General features: G+C 41.6%; 1 protein-coding gene and 1 long non-coding RNA gene across 2 annotated transcripts in view; one reads left to right on the top strand and one right to left on the bottom strand.

Annotated features, from left to right (window-relative positions):
- Window positions 1–239: 239 nt before the first annotated feature.
- Window positions 240–21514, bottom strand: LOC138108203 (uncharacterized). Its single transcript, XR_011149898.1, has 3 exons — window positions 21216–21514; window positions 9248–9466; window positions 240–2050 (listed from the first exon to the last, which is right to left on the bottom strand). It is a non-coding gene; the product is annotated as an uncharacterized lncRNA (long non-coding RNA).
- TXLNB (taxilin beta) overlaps window positions 7185–23093 on the top strand; it is a 35548-nt gene continuing 19639 nt past the window's right edge. Inside the window, exons 1-4 of the mRNA XM_069010526.1 lie at window positions 7185–7335; window positions 12655–13071; window positions 15013–15104; window positions 18864–19034. Of these exons, the coding sequence (XP_068866627.1) occupies window positions 12669–13071; window positions 15013–15104; window positions 18864–19034 (666 nt within the window). The 5' untranslated portion in view covers window positions 7185–7335; window positions 12655–12668. The remainder of the gene's footprint in view (window positions 7336–12654; window positions 13072–15012; window positions 15105–18863; window positions 19035–23093) is intronic.

Genomic DNA, 23093 nt, shown 5'->3' with positions numbered 1-23093 from the left:
GACCAAATTGCCTTTCTCAATAAATATGACTTGCATAGTCTTTTTATGTACACAAAATCAAGATTTACTATATTCTAGCAAATTGGGGACATTGGTGCCACCTCTTGTGGCAGCTTAGTAAAATTTGTCTTTCAGCTTAGTAAAATATGAAGTTCACTCTCACCTGATCTTTTCTTTATTCATTCTTTCATCTCTTGGGTTTTATTTTCTTCTTTATTCATTTGGTCCCACAAATATTATTATGTTTAATAAGGTGCTTCTACATAGACAGCTAGAAAACCCTTATAAAAAATCCAATTGACACAGTTTCACGGTTCTGATCTGCCAATGCCAATATACCTCTTGCATCCTTTTGCGTTTCCCATGTAGTGATTCTCTTTCCATGCATGCCTTAAAATAGGTCATTGGTGTTTACATCAGCAGCAGTTTTAGACATCCCACAGTAGTGCTGCCAGTTCTGCTGATCGTGAGATCATTCCTTCTGAACTAGCAGTTCATCATCCACCCTGTCATTATCCTATAAAATAAGATCCTCATTAGGACTTATTTCACCATCACTGTCTCTTATTTTCCCGCTTCTTTCTACAGATCTTTATCTTTCACCACAAATGTTCCCCTAATTTCCAAGCTTTTTTAAAGTGTTATCTCAATCTGTGTCATTTTCATTGTGTCAGCCCCTAATCTTTCCTCCAGTAGTTCTAGACAGGTTAGTCATAACCTCAGTGTTGTTCAGCCCTCTGCCCCCCTCAGCTTTCTTATGATTATCAGCAGAATTTGGACCTTGTCCTTCCCAGAGAAAGATGCTTGGCTCCAATTATGAGATGCTTTCCTGCCCACGTACAGCCCATACAGCTGAGAGATTCAAGCCTTCAATTTCTAATTTGTTTTATTCTCTGTGCTGCTCACAAGCAGGTGCTGGTTGGGAAATCAATGACAGCTCCACACATGAAGCAGCTGCAAGACTGAGCCTTTAATAAGTCTTTTCCATTTCTAATTTTTATAAGCCAGTTCTAGCAGCAATCTAAAATAAATGATACATATTGATAATGAAGCTGATGCAAGTGAACATTACTAGCAAATGGAAGGATTTAGAAAAGGGGGGAAAAGACAAAGAAACTACCTTTCACAAAGCAAGTCAGTATTACATTAACATACCAGAATAGATATTTTCTTCTCTACAACTCACCCTTGACCAACATACCACTGGCATTTAAAAGACTTCCCAATTACATTTGATATGTGATTTACAACACGATCACATCTGAATTGGGCACAGAGATTTCCCCCAGCAGGTTCACAAAATGTCTGGGGTTGATGGTTGACTTGGCCCAACTCTGTTCCCACTGAGTGTTGATAGAAGACCATTTCAAGCTAGAGGAGTATCATTTTAAAATGAAATTACATTACAAAAATAGATTGTTTCAAGATTCAGTACCTTTCTGAAGTTTCATGCTATATTTGTGTTTGCTTATAATGGTGTAAATCAGCAGTAGCTTCACTGCAGTACCAGAATAACTGGAAACAGCTAATAGTGCTCTTTTCCTTCCCAATAAATTACCTTTATATATTGGAGAAGAGTTATTTTCAAACTGCTGATCTGCATTCAGGTGTGACTGCATGCCTCACCTGAGGGTTTTCTTTACCTTTGTGTGATTTTTCAAGTGAAGCTATTCTCAACTCTGCCAAATTCTCCAAGTAGCACATAGCATAATGTATTTATGTAGAGTCTGTCTCTTGGGCAAGCTGAAGCGGTGGAAATTGCCCAGAGAAAATTGAAACCCTGATAATTGATTTTGCTAGCTCTTAAAGTTTCAAAAGACTTGAATCTTTCCAAGAATAAATCAAAAACTGCTCAGTAGCAGACCATGGGGATTCCCTCCAGATTCTTAGAGTGGTTTCCTTGCTAAAATGCAGAAATTATATTCTTAGTGATGTAGATTAAGAATTAAATTATTTGCTTAAAATAGTTAAGTCTGTTGCCTATTGGGGTTTTCTGTGTCAGCTAATTTGGCTGAGTTATTAAGTGCCATTGGTAGCCAGGATCTTTGAGCTGTGGAAGAAAAAAACATGGCAAACATTAGGTATATGACAAACCCTTCAGGCCATAAAATCCTATTAGAAGACAAATCACAACCTTCCAACCCTTTTGAAATTGATGTGGAGCTAGGAAATCTGTAGAAAATTGATACAGTGTGGAATGCAAATATATTACTCCCTCTCCCCTCCTTTTTTTTACATTAACACAGGACTAAACAGGAGAGAAATTATTCCCAAGAGACCACCATGGAAAGTGTCCTATTGGTCCAGGTGCTTACAACATTTCTATAGAAGTAAATTAAACCCAGTGGAGATTGGTCTTGACAAACTTTTCATTGGAACATCATAGGACTCTCCCAACACTAGTTTAGTTGTAGGTGCCAATGGCAGAAAAATGCTGCCAGATGCAGCAACCTTCTGACTTCTAGACCACTCTTCACATGTCACTATGCTTTTGTGTCTCAAGACCCATTGTGAGGGCTTTTTCTAAATTCAAATTATATGTTTTGCATTTATAGGCATTTCTAAATTCATCATCAACACTGTATTTTCATTATATATTTTACATGCCTGCTTGTTACTGTATATTATCATGTTACAAGTATATTCTATTATTATGTAATGACATAAGTATATTATGTTCATATTTAAGCAGAACAGATCAACTTTATTTCATAGAATCATAGAGTGGTTCAGGTTGGAAAGGACCATCTAGTTCCAACCTCCCTTCCATGGGCAGGGAAATTTCCACTAGACGAGGTTGCTGAAAACCCCATCCAGCCTGGCCTTGAACACTTCCAGGAATGGGACATTTACATCATCTCTGGGCAACCTGTTCCAATACCTCACCAACCTCATAGTAAAGAATTTCTTCCTTATAACTTATCTAAATCTACCATCTCTCAGTTTGAAGCAATTGCCCCTTGTCCTATCACTATCTCTCCATGTAAAAAGTCCGTCTTCCTCATTTTTATAAGCTCCCTTTAAGTACTGGAAGGTTGCTATAAGGTTTCCCCACACCTTCCCTTCTCCAGGCTGAACAACCCAAACTCTCTCAGTATTTTTTCATAGGAGAGGTGCTCCCACATTTCTGTAGCCCTGCTCTGGACTTGCTCCAACAGGTCCACATCTTTTTTGTGCTGAGGACCCCAGAGCTGGACAGGTGGGGTGTCATGAGGGCAGAGTAGAGGAGGAGAATCACCTCCCTTGACCTGCTGGCCATGCTGCTTTTTATGCAGCCCAGGATGTGTTTGACCTTCCAGTTAAGTTTCTAATATAATTGACTGAAATAGTGGTATTACAGCAAAAGGTTCTGCCCCATCACGCTACAATTTGAAAAACCTGTATCCATCAAAAAATAAACCAAAAACTGTTCAGGAGGAAAGCCATGAAAAACTCGTTCAGTTTCTTAGAGAAGCTCCTGCACAAGAATAAAAAAATTATACTCTCACTGATACAGATCTGGCACTGAACTAGCAGACCATGGCAGTCCACTGAAGTCTGCATCCCTGTGTATGACAGGACTGGGAATGCTAGTCTCCAAATTTTCTTCTGCTGCTGGCAAGCAGGGTCTCATGGAGCAGAGCAGCTACAGGTTGCAGAGGGGTGGAGACAGCCCTTTCCTTGCCAGTGCAGAAGGCAGGAGAACCTCTGCAGCCTCTTTGCCTTCTGTCAAAAGTCTGGCCTGCAGGACAAATCAGTCTGTATGGCTTTCAGGGGATATTAGGGCTTCTGTAGAAACCAAGCTTTCATTTAGGTGGAAGAGGAAATTAGGCTTGCCATTGCTCGTGGTGAAAAAGAAACCCTCAAAACTTTTTCAAGTGGTGTTAACCAATGCAGTATTGCCTTCAGAGTCTGCATTTTTTAAAGCCCTTGAGCTTTAAGAGAGAGAGTCTAAACATGAACTATCAGTCTTTCACCTAAACCATCCCGTGGGACACAGAAAGAACACACGAAACTCCCAAAAGCAACATTGGCACTGGAGGGAGTGAGGAGAGCAGGGAGCATCAGCAGGTGAGGGCTGAATGTTGACCTATGGAAAATCGCCTAGGCAAAGAAGGGAAAAGGTATGTCAGAGAAGGATAGGAAGAAAAACCAAAGCTTCAACAGCATTGACTTAATGATAAACTTGTCCTTCCATTTGGTAAGGCTAGACACATTTAATATTATATAGGGCAAATGATAAATATAGGTGGAAATTCTTTTCCTCCCCTGGGAAATCTATCCTTCAACAGATTTATGCTGATGATGATTATGTTTAACTCAGAAATAGGCAGTTTTTGTGACATTCCCTATGACCTCCATGGAAATCCTGCTGTGCAACACAGAGAGTGTAGGGTTATTGATATGCAATCCAGCTCATAGCTGAACACACCTGTAAAATAAACTCAGTTTTATTACTGCAGATTCTCAAGGAGTCATCCAGCTTTAATGTGAGGAAGGTACATTTCTCTTCTCTCTCATGTATTAGAGAATGATTTCTTTCTTTTCCCCAAAACAGGGACATGAAATGCCTAAGACATTGCAAAAGCTGAAACTTCAGACACTGCAGGCTTCACAGAAAGCATTTTCAGTCCACTCTCTCCTGAGCTGGCCAGATGTAACCATCCCAGCATGAGGAGTCCAAGTGCCAGTGAGTTGGTTGTCCTCAGCATGTAAATTGCCTGCATGGCAGTTTCAACACATGCCTCTAAGTTTCTCTGTCTGGGTTTCCCTTTACATTTCTTAAGATGCTTATTTCAATTCACAGCCCAAAATCCAGAAGATCCCTTTTAATCTTCTGAAGCTACACCTACATACTCCCTACAAACTTAGGAATAATGATTTTATCTGCGCCTTTCTATTTCCTGACTGCACCAGAGACTGTTATATTTACTTGCATATTTAGAAACAACTCAGAATAGTAGCTTTGTACTACTTGTAGCTGATTTTTATAATGAAGACGAGAACCCCAACTAATTTCTTGTTATCAGTACACTCTGATGCCTGAAGGACATGACCAAGTTCCCAGTGCCCAGTGAATCCCAGCATGTCATTTGAGCTGTGATGAGGGGTCCTGTGCGTGCTGTCAGGCTGTTGCAAAAACGAGCTGACATGTAATAGCTAGTGAAAGAGAGCAAAGCTGAACGCGTCTTGCCTTGTGTTTGCCAAGGGGTAAGAATATGCCAAAGTAAGTTTCTGCAGCTCAGTTGTTACTTAGCTCCTTGATAGCTCAGTTGTACATTTTGATCTCAGAGCTGATTTTATTTCAAAAGAAAAATTAACAGAGACTGGAACAGGAGAATTCTTCAGTCAAATCAGGAGGAGCACAAAGTGCCCATACAAACAGTCTTATCTTCACTGGTATTCTGATCTCTCAGACTGCCCCTGTCACAAACATCCCTAGAGATTTATCTTCTCTCAAAACACAGCCAGCCAGTTTCCAACCCGCTCCAAAAGATTTTCGACAGGAGCCCCTGACCTTGCAAGCTCACTCCTTTTCGGTATCCCTAAATCTGTGACTTCCTTAGGAACACTACCAAGCCACCACCAGTGTGTGAAAGAATTGGAAGAACTGATTTTCCCGTAAGACACAATGTCTGTGCATCCTCATATTATAGGAGCTGCCTCTTCCAAGTATAGAAGTAAGACTAATGAGAAACCACCCGAGATATGAACTTTTTGCCCCATTGTCTCCACAAATATAGAAAGACCTTTAGTCCTCTCCCTTTAATAAAAGCCTGAGATGCTGCTAACATACAGACTATTTCTGAGTTGGTACTTCTTGATACTGAGCTGCCCAGTACTGCTTTCTCTGACATCCCTTGTAAATCAGGCACAAAGCATTTCTGGTTCCTCTGTTGCCATGGATTGGTTTGAAGGCTTACTCCAAATCATTGTAGTATACATTTGTTTTGCCACCTTTTGTTCTGAGCCTCACTGTTTTTCGCTGGAGACCAAGTCTCATTTCTCATCTCATAGCCCTGGTTCCACTTCCAGTACCAGGCTTTCTTTCTTCCATTGTTTGCATATCTGTGCATTAAACTGACCTACATCTCCTTCTAGGGAGCGGGTAGCAGATGGTGGTTAGGTGATATGGCATCTCAAGATGGTGCTTGAATGGCTTGTGGGTCACAGACTTGGGAAATGCTGGTTGCTGCATAAGCAGCGTGCAGCTGAGCTCCCTGGGGCTTGTTTGTATCAACAACTTTGGGCCAATATGAGCCAGCATGGTCACATGCAGAAAGTAGGTCAGGCAGGTTATCTTGGCAGCAATATTTGTTTGGGAGCTGCTGGTATCAGGGGGGGCAGCTACACCAGTCACCTCCTTCAGCATTTCTGCCTTAATGGAGAAGTTGGTCAATGCAGTGGAGGAGCCTCATGGCAGCTGGCTCTGGAGCACTCGTCCTGTGAGGGGTGGTTGGGTGTTCAGCCTGGGAAAGCTTTGGAGGAGATTATCAAGAAGATAGAGACAGGCTCTTTACAGGAGTGTAAAGTGGGAAGACAAGAGGCAATAGGCACAAGCTGGAACAAGGGAGGTTAAGGCTAGGTAGAAAGAGAAACTTTTTTAGTGCCCTGATAGTCAGGTCAGATAACAGCCTTCCCAGGGGGGCCATGCAGTCTCCATCCATGGAGGTTTTAAAGACTAATTTAAAGCCCTGAGAGACCTCATCTGAGATCACAGCTGAGCTTCCGTCAAACAAGAGCTTGAACTAAAGACATCCTGTGGTCTCTTCCAGCCAGTGAGTCTATGATTAAGAATCAGCCTGTTTTTAACAAATCCTGCCCAAATCCCAGGCTACAAAGGGCAGTCACAGCTGGGAGTTCACATTTTGGAAATCTGTCCCAGTCTTTGTGGTAGACGCAGAAAAATTCGACCCACTTTGACCAATCCATAGTCAATACAGACAAATTTCACACAGCACAACGCGTCAAGTCATTAAGGGATTAAGGCTTAAATTCGAAGGGTAGCAGCTGTGTAAGTTCCCTTCCCTTTATTTTCTCCTTCTGAGGGCCTGAGTCTCTAATGTCTCGTGCTATCTCTGTCAGAGCAGGGAATAGCCAACATAGCTGGCTTACACTGCCAGCCAGCAGGCAGCTCCCCCACGCGCCTATCAGAGACAGTCCCCTGCACCGTGCGCACTCAGCCCCTGCACTCTTTGCTCCTCCTGTGTCATTCTGTCCTTCCCTCCTCACTTGGTCTTCCTGTCCCTCTCCCCTCAGTGGCAGGATTACAGAACCAGTGTCCTGCTGCTGGCGTGCCCTTGTCTGAGCTTTCTGCCTGACTTTTTTCTCTGCTCAGCTCTTCTCTTTGCTCCGGTAAGTCTGATGAACAGCTTCCTTGCTGTCACTGCTTGGTGGCATGGCACAAGGGCTTTAAGGTAAAAATGTTGACAGCTTTGGGACTGTCAACCCGCATATTCTAGGAATAGCCCTAGGAAAAGTCTGGGCACCATGACATCTGAGGAAAACAGGGAGGTATCCAAGGTTGTTGGTGAAAGTAAGAAATGCTTCTCTTAAGAGTGATCAGAGAAATTTAAGATTACTTTCGTAGAGCTTGTGTTGAAGTGAGACTGGGGGCCATGGGTGGTCTGCTACAACAATCAGTGATCAAGATTCAGGACATGATTCAGCAACATGGGAGGTGAAGTAGGAGGCTTCAGAAAGCCTCCAAGTCTGGTTCTGAGCCTGCATGGAAACCTGCCATGAAACCTCCAAACTTTTGTTCAGTTTTGTGCTAGAAAATTGTGCATAAATCATAAAGCTATTCAAATGTGTGCTGATACAGCTGGTTTTATCACCATTTTCTGAAGTAACACATAGGGCAGTGTCTAGACTGTAAGAAGGTACTTGTATTTTTCTGGAGGGTGATTGGAGCTAGTGTAGCAGGGGCAATTCCAGAGTTTAATGTTTGCTGCTTCGAGGTGTCACTGCAGACCAGTCTGGTGTTGTATGAGGATAAAAATTCAGATTTTATCAGTATATGTTGGCTGGTGCAAATATATGTAAAGTTTTGTTTTAGAGAAATGTGTGTGTATGTGAACTTCGAGCATAAAGTGCTAAATACCATCACCTATTTTAGAAGAGCTTAAAATAGCTCCTGGCTGCAGAGCAGGTGCCATGTGTCCTTCTGCTGAATACATAGCAAAAGCTAAATATAGCCCAGTCTGTAAACCCTCTAGAAGTTCAAGCTGCAAGAAGGAAATCAGAAAGCAAATCCCATGAGAAGGAAGGGGAAGCACACTGTTTATACAAGATAAACAAAACTCTGTATCAGTCTCCAAGGCAGTCTGCAAGAGAAGCTAAGAAGAAGATGCTTGTATTTTGGTCATGCCAGGAGGGTGCCTGGGCAGTGGTGTTGGCTTCAGCAGTGCAAGAGGTGGGCTGGTACACCCCAGCGCGAGAACAGTTCTCCTAGCAGCAGTGGAATGGCTACTGCAGCTCTGCTAAATCAGTCATTGGCCTTTGCCTACTGACCTTTTACTTTGGAAATACTGGCTGTTTTCAAGGCACAGTGAAGGCAAATTGTGCCATAAATGTGAAATATTGAGGGATATAGTTACAGACAAACAAACTTAGCATGTAACCAGACTGATCTGAGGTGCACACCTTTTGCTGTTGCCTCTGGGTGCAGCCGTGGCTATGCTGTGTGCTCAGCTATGCTGAAAGCTCAGTTTCTGTCCTGGGTTATCCTAAGTTCTTAACAGAGGAAGAAGGAGAATGGCAAGGAGTCTTTCTCACAGTGAGGAGGCAACAGCACCCTTGGGGGTGTTTCCTGCTGAGGGAGAGGAGGACCACAGCAACTATTTGTATGCAGCAACTACAAGTGCCAAGTTTCCAGCCAAAACACCAGGGCCAAGAAAGGTGCTGATCTCACAGCTGTGGAACAGTTCCAGGATTTGGGAATGCAGGAGGAAAAGAGTAAACAAGATGCAATGCTCAGACTCAATCAGACTGGTCAGTCTTCCCCCTCGCCACGAAACAGGATAAGGCTGTGTTGGAAATTCAGGTGCCTGGAGGCAGCAGTAGTGGTAGTAGGAGATGCACAACTCAAGAGGTGGGTAGTCTAAAATTGGGCAAGTCTGAAAAACCAAGGAATTCCTCTTCTGGACTCAGTCACCTAATTTTTAGGCATTACTGTGTTTAAGATAGCATATAATGTAAACACTTTGGGTCTTGCTGAGATTGACACCAAAAGTCTTTTATGGCCTGATAAGGGAGAATTCCTTACGTGCATCAAGATGAAGCAGGCTAGAGCACAAGGGAGAACTGGGGCCAGCTGCAGTAAAATCTCCCAGCATCAAAGGCTGTAAGCAGGCAACTCTCAGATGCTATGTCTCCCTCAGCATAAACTGCAACGCTGTGGAAGCCGTTGTGCAAAACAAGGTGGAGAAATCTTCATTGGGATTGTGTTTGTGCTGGAAAGCAGTTATCAGACCTCTGGTTTAGCCTGAAGAAGAACAAAATAAAACATTACTAGATTTATTTGTGCGTGTAAATAAAACCTTCAGTATGACCCAGCAGATGGGCACCTTTTGGGTTAGAAGTTCATTGCTGTGTATTTCTAGGTTTCCTGCCTCCTTACCATTCTGGGCTGGTGAATGGAAAATCAGCAGATGTGAATTGCCATGGTTTCAGACTGATTATAACTAATCCCTTTCTAGCCAGGAATGTATGTTTAGGGAAGATTTCCTGCAAGGCCAGCTTGTAAACATCTTGTGTCCTTGATTCTAAACATCCAGTTTCTCTTTCATTCACCCATGTTTTTCCCTTGTTACTGAGACACCCCATGCACACATCAATTGCCACTGTTGATTTAAAGCCTACTGTATTTGCAGACATGCTTTGTGATTCATCTAAGGGGAAACCTTTAGCCAGACAGTGCTACCACATGAGCAATGAAGATGGGAGTTAGGAGGCAGCCAAGGGAGAGAGTTGAGGTGCAGAGAGAACATCGACTTGAGCCTACTTACAAGGAGGGGGAGATAGTCAGAAAATAAATTAATACTTGGAAATGGAGCATTTTGCAATCCTGTTCTCCCTCTGTGATGAACATATTACAAAAAAAGCTTATTTTAAATTGGAAATATACTTTATGAGAGTTTTATTCTGCCTAAACAAGAGCTGGTAGTCCTGGGTTTTCTAGCTGATTGATTGCCAACTGCCAATTAGTTCAAATTAATGATTGCAATAGTAAACACTAGCCTGAACGTGTCAGAGATAAACACATATTCTACAGAGCATCTAGCTTAGCCTTTACAATACTCTTACTGACCTTGAATTAGTTGGCAGTCAATTAACTCTAGTTAAAAAAGAACACAAACAGGAGGATAACATTCCTGCTATCTGGAATTATTTCCCTAAATTGCACATAAAGGGTCTAATTTTTCAATGTAAATTAAACTCAATATGACATCAGATAGATATAATTTTACAATCATTTTGCAGTGATATAATGACTATGCCACAAGGAGTAAGGAAAGAATGGGATGCAATTGTGTGACAGGTCTGTGAGACCAGGTCCAGATGCATTCCTGAGCCATTTCTGCTGGCAAGTTGTATCTCTGGGAGGATTGCAGGGGCATGGATTTATAGCAAGCACTTCCTGAGCCCCACTCAAGCACTTCCTGAGCCCCACTCAAAGCTTTCAATTATTTGCTTGAGAGATGATAACTTGTTTGACTATCTTATCTGCAAGCCTGGTCATATAGCTAGAAAATCAAATCTTGAAAAATGTTGCCTTAGTGATGGCCATCACTGCACTTCCAAACATCACTTTGACTGCGGAGAGTTTAATAACACCAAGTCATTTATTACAGTAAATGACATCTCTCTTATCATATAATGCCTTTGGCCATGTTAGTTTACAATTTTGAAAGCTGCAGAAATTTAGACACTATAGAAAATATATGTTACAGCCTGTTTGAACAGAGAACAAAATGCTTCCCAGTTAGCTCCGTGTTTTCAAAGCAAGTTGTCTTTTAAAAAATAAGAAAGCAACCACTTCAGATGCTGGAAAGAGCCAACCAAGCAAGCTTCTTCCCCTCTTCCTTCCACACTGGCACCATTGTAAATCATATCATTAAAGAGAGGAATAAAAATCAGTATGGAAAAGAGAGAGAAAGGACTTGTGGCTGGAAAGAGTACAGAATCTGCAGTCAAGCAGCAGTGGGGGCTAGTTGCAGAGCAAGGCCCAGCTGCCCACCCCACACCCCTGCACTACTTCATGAGGGCAACACAGAGGTGCCAGCATCCTCTCCCTCTGAGAGGGAAGGGGCCTTCACTACTCTGAGTTTTCCTGGTGCCCAGGATGCTCTTGCTGACACCCTCATTGCCAGGTCCTGGGTAAGCCAGAGCAGGAACACAGGTACACTGGGGGCTCTGTATTTGCCTGGCTGAGTGTAGCTGCTCAAAAATGCAAGAAAACGAAAGCTTCCCTTTGCAAACTGGGAATAAATTAGCTGAAATTTGCCCCATAAAACACCACAGACTATCAAATTATGTTGTGTGGTTGATTTTATTTCACTGTGATTTATTCTGTATTTTTTACTTTGTCAAAGAAGCTGTCAGCCACATGCAGCAAGTACAAGAGAAAGATGGTTTAGAGCTGTTTATCTTATTCTTTGCTGTTATTGTGATGGTACCAAACCATGTCTCTTGTAGATCAAGCACCATGCTGGGCTTTCCAAGGACACAGAGCAATTTTTGGTGCACCAATTTAATTTAAAATATTTTTCATGATTGTTGGAACCCTGGGTTTAGAGAATTTAGGTTTCTGGGATAGTAATGTATATATTTGTGACAATATAGAGGATTTGGACTGTGGATCTTCTTCTTCTTCTTCCTTTCTCCTTTCTCCTTCTTCTTCACAAATCTAGGGGTTCTGTTATTGGATCAAAAAACCCATAGTGCAGATCATGAAAGGTTAGTTATTGGATTATAAGTAAAAACATATACTTGGTATTTCATAATTGGTTGATTTAGGCTTTAAAAGGCCTTGAAAGTTAGAACTCAGGGCCATTTTCCACCCTGCCAACTAAGAGGCACATCCAATGCAGCTGTATTATAGATAGGATATAATAAACAACTAAGTCCGAAAAAGAATTCTCGGTCTCCTGCGTTTTAATTCAAACTCTGAGAAAAAGAACGTGAGATTCAGAGGGAAAATGAAAAAACAGAAAATTAACATGTGATTATGGATGTGCCAACAGGAGAGAAACAGGAAATGAAACTAATGCAGCTCTGAAGTGAAGCTGCCCACATCGGTAGCCAGCATTGCAGGTAAACAGATCAAGAAAAGTAAACATGTGGCAAATAGTGTATGAGGGAATGAAAATGGTGTAAGTGACTGGGGTGTCATTTCATGTGTCATTGCTGGCAGTAGGAATAGGAGGTTTTAATTTTTAAATGTTAGATTTGGGTTTCCTCTTGGAAAGTATGTAATTTGCTTTTCTCCTTGCAGGCAAATCACCTTGGTTATTTATCTATGTGTGATATATTTGTCAAGGCAGAGTCAATGGATAAGCTGCCATCCCAAATTTCACACAAAATCATTCACATGCTGGCCAAGTTTTGGGAACAGCTTGATGGCTAATTCTGTATGCCTGTGAATTAACCCTCCATTTGTTTTTTTGTCAGGTACTGCACCAAGCATGGAGAATGAACAGTCTTCCACCTCACCCGGGCAGGACATCCAAGGGCAGAGTGGGGACAAACCTGCCCCTGGCCTGCCATCCCCTGCTCCAGCCCCCATGGAGCAGACAAGCACGTGGCCCGAAGCAGCCATGTGTGACATCTCAGAGGAGCTGAGCCGGCAGCTGGAGGACATCATTAAAACCTACGGGTCTGCCACAAGCCTGATGGAGAAAGAAAGCACTGCTACAGGAACCGACAGGCCTGGGAAGGGAGAGCCAGGCAGCTTGGAGGATGCAGAGTATGAAGATGGAAATGAGGAGAGTGAGAAAGAGAAGCCAGCTCCTGGGGATGCTTCCAAAGCAAAGGAGCTCAGTGGCAACAAGGAGCAAAAGCTGGAGAAGAAAATCCTGAAGGGACTAGGCAAGTATTTACATAGTCACACACCCCTTCTGCAAACTCAAGTAAGAACTCCCTGGTCCTTGCTTTTCACCATGTTAAGTTTCTGGTGTGGATGAAAGGGATCTACAGCTACGCTGAGAATTACAGTGACCATTACAACTTTTCTAATACTGATCATTATTTTTGGCATTACCCAATATGAAGGCTATATCAGATATTAATCCTTTAAAAATAAAAGTTTAGGATCCTATCACACAACACTGATGTACTACTGGGCCACCCAAACTGGTCAGCCAAAGCTGTCAGTCCGATGACACACTGCACAAAATCTCTTTTAGATGAAGGAAAACCCAGCCTCTCATTTGTATCTCAGTGAATGTTTTCTTGTCCTGTCTCCTCAGGTATGACTACTCACGGGTCAAAACAGTAATAATGGTGCTAATATGTGGCATGGGAACCTGCAGAATAAAGTCACTGTCATACCCAGGTTATTTTTCATTTAGCAAACCCCTGGACTCATCCTATAATATATATGAAATAAGCCAATACATTTATTCTCTAATACCTCAGCCCTGGCAGGGCTGTTAGTTGAGCTAGAAAGAAGTCTCAGCAAGTTTTTGTATACATGTACTGTCTGCCGGGCAGCCACTAGAGAGCAATGTAGTTACATCCCAATCTAACATACATGTAAATTATTTCCCTTCCTACATTTAACTCCGGCCAATCTTCAAGTCTCTCCTTTGCATGAGAACCCGAACCCAAATGCAGACTAAGCCTGTAAAGAAATCAGCACAGGACATTCTTACAGACAAGAAACTAAGCATAGGACAGAGCATGGATGTTTTTCTTAAAAATTCTTTGAATGTCCAGAAGAAAGTTCCTCAGTTTCTACTGCCTTGGCTTTGGTGCAGTTACTGTTACCTCAGCAAGCTCAGTGAAAACCCTACCAAAACACAGTTCTCCATCTGCACTTGTGACAGTTCACACCACCATTTGATTTTAGCTCACTTCAACTTATTTATGCTGATGCTGTAGAGAGAACTTAGTGTGAAATAAAGGATTTTCTCCATAGACAGTACTCCTGGACTGCACTAGACTTGAAGGAGAAAAAGTCCAGCCCAAAGCAGAAGGCAAATTTTGTCTCACAGCCTTGGGAAAGAGGAGCATTTGGAAAAGCATGTCCAAGCCCCTGGGACCACCAGCAACTATATCTCCAGGGACATCAGGGACGCTTTGTACTTGATGAACAATCAATGCTCAAGATTCCGCTTGTACCTGGGGCCGAAATGAAAACCAAGAGGTATCAGAGAAGAAGTAATGCCTAATTGGCTGTGCAGTGATTTAGCTCTGCACACCCAGGGAGTTATTAGGCTGTCTCTGGTATACAAGCTCTCTTCACCACATCAGGGAACTGATTTACACCAGTATCACATAGCCCAGACCTGGCTGGCACTTCCTACCACTCTTGATTATTTACTTCCATACCATAGTCTCCATATCTGACTTAATATTCCTGATGTCTTGTGTGGGTTGATCAGCACAGGAGGAGCTGAGTACACCAGATTTGATCCACTTTCACTTGCAAAGAGATCTGTTCCTGAGCCTTCGGGGTCCAGGCCTTTTCTGTCCTATTTCAGTCAAATGTGCCATGTGTCTGACCTAATCATATTGCAAAAACATTGAATGACAATGACATTACACAGGACAAAAGCATTCCACAGACAGTGCTTTTGCTAGAAGAAAGCACATTACTGAGGTCTGAAACGGAGGAAAGTTCTAGCATGTTTGTTCTTATGGGGCAAAGACAAACCCAGAAATTTATAGCAAAAATTATTCCTTTCTTTCCAAAGTGCCTCATTTCACCCTGCGTTTTTACAGACGCATGCATCAAACAACAAATTTCATAATAGTACATCAGCTACAAACCACCTCTAGCATCAAATCTGTTTCTTTTTTTCTAAGGAAAAGAAGCCACCCTACTGATGCAAAGTTTGAATAAGCTGAATACTCCAGAAGAGAAGCTGGACCTGTTGTTTAAGAAGTATGCAGAGCTGGTTAGTACTGCGTTGGCTCTTTTCTGTATGAACTGTCTATACATGAAGGTGTAAAAAATACATGACATGCAGCATGGTCAAACCTCACGTAGCAGTAGTGTCTGTCCTGATAAGTGAATCCCAGAACAATTGTCATGGTCAGATAATTGTGGGTGAAAAAGAGAAAAAAAGTTAAAAGTGAGGAAAACAAGATTTAGGTCAAAAAGTTGATAAGGCAGAATGTTTGTACTTAAAGGCAAATCTACCAAACTGACCCACACTGGAGACTGGTGTCTAGACTCCTGCCTTCACCTCCTGCAAGGAGTTTTGCATGACTCTGTTGTGGGTATTGCTTTAAATTATGTATTGGTGATTTCATCAAAATGAAAATAATACAGGACTTAGTATAAAACTTCCTATATTAGGAAGCAGATAATAGACAACTGAAACTACTTGTAAGAGAAGCCACAACACAATGAAATAAAGAGTCAAAGCCTCTGCCACCATAATGTCACCCCTGTAACAATGCCACCTACTTGACTGTTCTTCCTGCACTTAAGATGGGTTATTTTCAGATGGAGGGATTTTTTTCTGTGTAGTCAAAGGACTGTATGACCATAAGCTGTGGAAATCTTACAAATGAAAAGGCTTCAGCATTTTACACTTTGTGGAGTGCTGAAAAATGTGTGAAGCAGAACATTAACTCTGTAATTGGTTTTATGCACAGATGTGTCCATGTCTCATCATAATGTGAAGCAAAGTTTAGCTGTCACTTTTTTCATGTAAAATCCTCTGATTTCATAAATTTGGCTCAGGCTGTTCATAGTTTATCTCATGCTCAAAGGGACTTCATGCTCACGGATTAACTGAAATAGGTCTTCTTCCTCTATAGAGTACTCTCCACTGCATTCAAATGGCATTGGAGCACTGTATAAAACAGAGGCCATATTGCCAGTAGCCCATGCAGGAGAAAGGTGCTAAAACAAAAATACTGAACACTTGTTTCTGACACACTGTGCAATGTCACTAAAATAAATCATTCAGTAAAACCTTGTTGAAGACAGCCTTACCCTGCTCACTCAGAGCAGCTGAGGGACACAGTGTGATTTATGGCTTGTCAGCAGTTGGCTGTAGCTGTGGCTGCTCTCCCTGCTCCCCCTTGTCCATCCCCATCACACACTTCAGATCATGTCTTGTTTTTGCTGAGTTGCTTTTCAGCCAGATCAGCTCCCTGGTCTGGTGAGCTGTGTGGTGACATAAACACTTGCTGCAGTTCAGCTCAAGGGAAGGTGTAGCTGTGTGACAGATGTGCTAGCAGTGGCTTCTCCTGCTTTAGGTAGTGCTGGGGCTGACTGGCTGCAGAGGTTCCTAGTCCTCGGGTCCCAATGCACCACCTTCCCCACAGCCCCCCAGCAATGTGTTATTTCCCTGCCAGCCCATGCCCTGGCCCAGTCTGTACGACTGTGTGCACACAGCAGGCTGGAGCAGGGGCTGCTGAAGGTAGAAGCCATGCCAGAGGGGATGGGGAAGCAAGACGGTGCAGCCATTTGGGCACAAGTTCTGCCACGCTACTCGCCAACAGAGAACATTTCATTCATTAAATCCAGTGTATTGGGTTAGTAAAGCAGACTGTGGTTTACTACAGCTTTTGCCTACAAACAGCTGTTGCAGAATTGTTTGTAACTGGCTTATTCTTAGAGGTCCTGAGAGTCTCAGAAGTGCTGGGTTTAAGAACATTATGCTAATAAATATGAGCTCTGTCACTGTCTGCTGTGGAATCAAGATAAAACCTTTTTTTCCTAAATTGACTATTTATTTGTCTAGATCAGCTTTCAAAAATCATAATTCCTTCTATTTGCAGTTAATTTTAGCTTCTATTTCATTAATTATTCTTAAAAATTATCACTGGGGACCCTTTTGGCATTCCTATTTACCAGTGAATTGCCTTTTTCAGTGCAAAAGTAACACCAGGTCTTAGATATTCCTAAGAACTTTGAAATATAAGTTCCCAGTGCACGTAATACTAATGGGGAAACAAAAAGAAAAAAATGCTTGGAAAACTTCTCATATCATGGTTAAGACCGACCTTCTTCTGAGCCCCCTATCTCAAGCACAGTTTGAGTGAATCATGTGAAATTTGGATAAATCTTTATCCACTGAGCACAGGCTGTGCATGCAAAATGTGAAGCAAAAAGAACACTTTTTATGTTTTTCAATGGAAAGGGGAAGTGGACAAAAACAAGCTTATGAAGGAAAAAAATCTCAGCCTTAATTACAGAAATGTGATTTTTTTCCTACAATACTAGAAAAATTATTTCAGCTAGTGCAGCTTGATTAGATGCAAAAGCCCCTATTGTGATCTACAGGAGTAAAAATAGACAATGCACATGTTAAAAGTTGGACATAAACTGTAAATATACTCCAAGCTGGTGAGACCATTGTTTTGTGGTACACTTAGCTGTGATTTGATTACTAATACACAGAGCTCTCTACTGTAAGCACAAATTTCTGAACATCTGCAAAAAACAGATGAAAGTGTAAAGTATGATGCTGTTGACTGTCTTGCTTGAGCCCCACATCATTCCCCAGTGCTCACAGACTTTCCCAGTCATACTGGGGTTAATAATTAGTACAAGTGGTACCATATTATTAGATAATGTAGTCTTAACAGCAACTGTTATTAAGGTTTGCATGTTTAAGCTCATGTGCTACTGTTTTTCAATCAGAAAACATCTGGACTTCAGAAATGCCTTGCAATGCATGCACACCTGTGATACAGTGAGGAGGATTATTGTGTGTTGGAACAGGAGATGAAATCATTAAAAGCTTCAGAGGTGAAAGGCTTCTTTGACCTGACTGTTAGGGTGTTAATTTACAGTACAGGAATTTTTTTCCAAACATCCATGTATCAAAAGAAATGACCAGACTGTGCAGGGATTACTGTTAGCAATTTTGTTGCTGGTCCTCTTTGCCCCCTCCAAATACACCCGTCTCCCTACCAGCCTTCTAGGGGAGGCAGGAGCCATGCACCCACAGAACAGCAGGCTCCCAGGGGAACATCAGGGACTGTCCGTGTTTCCTCCAGGAATTACATGGACACAAAGAGCCCAAAAGAGGTTTGATTCACCATGACCCACCCCCACTGATGACAAGACCTCCAGAAACACAACTGATAGATGCTCCCACATGGTCCTGTGAGCCAGGGGAGCCTGGCAAGCACATGTCATTTTGGGAAACTCTTCCCTGAAGAGAATTCTCCTCCATCAGCAACAAAGCCCCCACACAAACAGCATTCCTGGTCTCCAGAACCTCTTTTGTTGTTTTTACCAGCAGGTTCCTGGGTATTTAGGAAAATGCTTCTTTTTCAGGAAACTGTAAAATAGAGTGAGCAACTACTGTATTACCTCATGATCTGGAGAAATCTCACCACATAAAGCACTACTGACTGCTCTAGTTCCAAATGTTGAAACAAAAATAAAAACCTCACAGATGTCCTTCAAAGAAATTCAAACCAAAGAAGGAAGAGCTAAAATGGTGTGACAAGAGTGTTAAAAATTATATTCACCCACCCACAGTACAGCATACTTGGGACTGTTGCAGCAAGCAGGCTTGGGAGTGTCCAGGTTCCTCTCTCCTGTCCCATTAGTGCTGGTAAATACAAATCATTTCCTAAGAGTGTGAAGACTTTCCCCAAACCAAAAGAGCTCATTTTCTTTACTTTTCTATCCCTCTTTGTTTCATTTTAATCGATTTCCCCATTTTAATCCCCGTTGTGCCCAGCTGGAAGAACATCGTGCTGAGCAGAAAAAGCTGAAGTATCTACAGAAGAGGCAGGCCCAGATCACCAAGGAGAAGGACCAGCTGCAGAGTGAGCACAGCCGAGCCATCCTCGCCCGCAGCAAGCTCGAGAGCCTGTGCCGAGAGCTCCAGAGGCACAACAAGAACCTCAAGGTGAGTGGAAGCCTTATCACAGTACCCAGTGGTGGGGGGGAAGAAGATGTTGACACCTTCCCATTTCCCTCTAGTGCCAAATCAAAGAGAATTTTGCATCTTCACATGCAATATATAATTATATATACACTCTAATCTTGAGGTCCATTTTCACGAAGACCCCTTTATTTCTCATTTGGAAATATCCCAGCACTTTTGGACACTGAGTTTGCCCACACTAGCTCTATGCCCTCCTTGCATTATTAGAAGCTCAGTGCAGAGAAGAGCAGCAGTGCTAACAGACCAGGTCCCTCACAGTGCAGATGCAATTGCACGTGCATGGACAGAATCACAGAACACCAGCTTTGCTCCAGTGGACTCAGAGGAGGCTGGTGGGGGTTTTCATGTAATTCAAGCACTTGGACTTTTTCAAGTAATTTGTGAGGGTCAGTCAATCGGGACGTTCGCCTCATGACACCAAACGTCAAGACAGGAAGAATGCCAACATTATTTGTGGAAGTTGTTTGGATTACAAGAATCAGTTCAAAGAGGAAATTTTCAGGAGTGTCAAAAGGCTAGGATCCACATGCCATGTCTGCCAATTGCTTGGTGCATCACACCATTTAAATGTGAAATGTATAATATGATTATGCTCCTTGAAAAAAATGTATGTTCAAGAAGCATATTTCTGTTGTGATTGTCCTTTTTTTCCTGAGTGCATGTTAGTGATGGTGTTGGTATTAGTATAAAAAAGGCCTCTGTTTGATCCATTCAAACCCTTTCTTTATGGGGATATAGTTATGTATAGAATTATACATTTGAACTGTCAGCAGCAAGAATTCTACCTGGTATAACTTCTAGAAATGGTAATTCATTTTCATTCATTTCCACTGGCTCAGGAGTGGGCCTTCAGGGTCTTGCTCTGTCTTTCATTGTGTGCTGGTAAGAATACAGCTGGGAGAGGGAATAGGCACTCATACACTCAAACTGTGCACTAGCAGAAGGATAAAAGCAGCTTAACAGATAGGAAAGCTAGAAGCAAGACTCTCTGTGCTCAGTTATGGTCATGCAGAACTGGTAGTGAAAATTAAATTTGTGCTTGTCATTTGTATTAGACCTGAGCTGTTCCTCTATATTGATCTACAGTGATTTACCAGGCCACCTGTGTATAAAATCTTTCAAAAGAAATACAAGCCACTTTTAAAGTGAATTAAGAATACAGTGTACAGTGCTTTGCATAGCCTTAACTGATATTTCTAAACAAATCATATCAGTGCAACAAATCAGTGAAGACTGGGCTATAGAGAAAAAACTAGTTCTATTTGGAAAACATATTTGGAACAAATTTTGTTGAATTCCTCATGCAGTTTCCCAGCTACTTTATGCTTATGAATCTTACTACTAGAGAGAATGATTTTTTTCCTTTCTCTTTGTATATAAATATTTCATTACACATTTCATCTTTACAATTAGGAAAGTCTCTTTCCAATATCTTTTCACCTGTTGGACTGCTTTACTTTGTGACTAGGTTCTCTAAATAAATCTATAAATTTCAGACTCAGTTCTTATTTTTAACCTGTGTCTATTCCAGGTGAGCCAGGGAAGGTACCTGAGGTGATCTGGTATTAGGAAGAAGTGTTCAAATTTTCATCACGACTTTCTAAGAATTTGGAGACCTTTTAAAAAACCCAGAATACTATCTTTCCTCTGGTTCCTGTGCTATCATTGTAGAAAAAAACCCAAAGTTAAACATGACAGTAAGACAAAATACATTTGCAGAATGCATGAGGAATAAAGTAATAAACAAAGGCATTCATTATCTTTATCCAGTTTTGTCTCTCTAAGAATTTTAGCATAGTTCTTGGAATATTTGCCTTTATGCTTTAGCTCCTGGAAATCTGTGAATGTCCAGAAACTCATGTTCTATTTATTTAAATGAGTGCAATTTTCTTTCACTTATGACTGTACTGAGAGGGCCCGAAATCAGAAAATCCATCAAAAGTTATTTTTAAAATCTTATGCTTAAATATCTTTATTTTGGTTTTGGCAGGACAGAGAAGCTGGTTCATAATTTTTTAGTTCTTGGGATTAACACCTCTGATTATGTTCCAAAACATGGAAAATAGAAACTAGGCAATTGCTTCATTCCAATAGCAAAGGAGAAACCTGGCCTGCCCAGATCAGAAACCCCCTCTGACTTACCATGTGGTACATTATATGCACATCACGTCATGTAAATGTCATCTTCTCTCATCTGGTGTGTGGAATTCCCATTAACTGCAGATCCGTGCAGCCAAGTGGTGATGAATATGCAATGCAGAGCTGCATTGAAAATCCACAGGGCAGATCAAAGAAGAAAAATTTCTGGTTAGGACTGGATACCAGCCTCAAATTCTCACTTACACACAGTCCAGCTATTTTGATTATTTCCTTGCAGTTACACAGATGTTTAATTCTCCCTCCAAGAAAAACAGAATAAAGGTTTGTAAAATAGTGGAATGTGTTCCCACTGCAATAAAGAGCAGCTCTGCTAAGAGCAACAGCAACTCATTTCTCTGCATGGAGTTCGTGTTCTGCCAATTATCTGACAGTTTGGTAGCTATTTAGCATCTTGTAGTGACATGAGCATCTCAGGTCCCTCGTCCCTCCTGCCACCAGGCATTAAGCAATGACTTTCATACAAATGTCACAAAAGTCAACAGCTTCAGTTATGGGCTCAGCTCCAAACTGGCTCAGACCGTGGTGTCTGGGAATGAAGAGCACAGTTCATTGAAAAAAAGCATTCCTGATAAGGAAAAAAGGCTGATATGGCTTCAGCAGACCAATAGTCTTCTGAAACTGCCCCAGAGAGACACAAGAACAATTCCAGTGTCAATCACATTCTTCTATTTGCAAATAATCTCACATTCCTGTGCTAAATCCCAAACTGCAAAATATGCTGTCATAATTTTAACAAGGTTTTACCCAATGCATTCTTACATTCTTGGCAGCAAAACATGAGAGCAATATTGCACTAGGACACAAGAATATATGTTTGAAAGGGTAAACGTGGAGTGCAAATGTTCAGAAGGGGCAGAGAAAAGAGAACAGGAGTTTATGGCTGGTCTCTGCACAGTTACTGTAGCCACACTTGTCCCGCTCAGCCAGCTCCCCTCATCCACACCTACCCTGTATCTGTGGCTTGGATCTCAAGGATTTAACTAATGAGGGTCCCTGAGGAGCTCCCCAGGACACATACCCACCCCCCTCCCCAAGCAAACATCCTTCTCAAGTATATTTTTCTCCAAAGCAGAAGAGATACAGAGAAATACTGCATCCGGCAAATAAATGCTTGCTGGTTCAGTGTCTTTAACCTTGAATCTTTGTATTGTCTTTGTGCTCTGTATTGTATAATTTTTCTACCTCAGAAGAGCAGGAAATAAGACCTTCTGAGTAACACATGTACAAAGGGTTGGGTTTTTTTACACTTGCATGATTGGTAGTCTCAGGATGTCTTCTTTCACCTTGTACTAGAACTGTTTGGTGTGACATACGCACAATCCACCTTTCTTCGTTTTATATTCATATGGACTTTTTCCTCTAGAGAGCTTTAAATCACAGTAGTGACATGTTATAACACTACTTGGTCTACTGAAACAAAATATTTTTGAGGAAGGATGTTTTGTAGCCATAGAAATAGGACTTCAGACATGCAACTTCAATTTCTCACTGACTTCTGGAAGTGAAGCACCTTCTGTCTGCTCAGGGCTTCACCTATGTAATGGAGAACTAAGAGGTATGAGGAGGTTTCTAAACGGTATATTAGAGATAAAATGGAGTTCTGACTTAACCAAAACTGCCTAAGAATTCAAGTTAAATTTGGAACAGTTTCAAACAAAAATAAAAAGGATGACATTGTTTGTGAACATACCCTTTCAAAACAAATTTAAATGTTTCCTTTTGGTAGTGCTAAAGGACTAGATTTAAAACATCTTCTGAGCAGTGTTTTTGACTTTATTTTGGAAGAGCATTCTCCTGCTAAAAGATTTAAACAAAAAATACCTACAAACCACTCAACTGCTGATCAAGAAAAATGTTTCA

Source organism: Aphelocoma coerulescens, chromosome 3 (genome assembly GCF_041296385.1).
Source record: "Aphelocoma coerulescens isolate FSJ_1873_10779 chromosome 3, UR_Acoe_1.0, whole genome shotgun sequence".
NCBI lineage: Eukaryota > Metazoa > Chordata > Aves > Passeriformes > Corvidae > Aphelocoma > Aphelocoma coerulescens.
The sequence above is the reverse complement of the archived record's forward strand: the minus strand, read 5'-3'. Positions and strand labels throughout refer to the sequence as shown.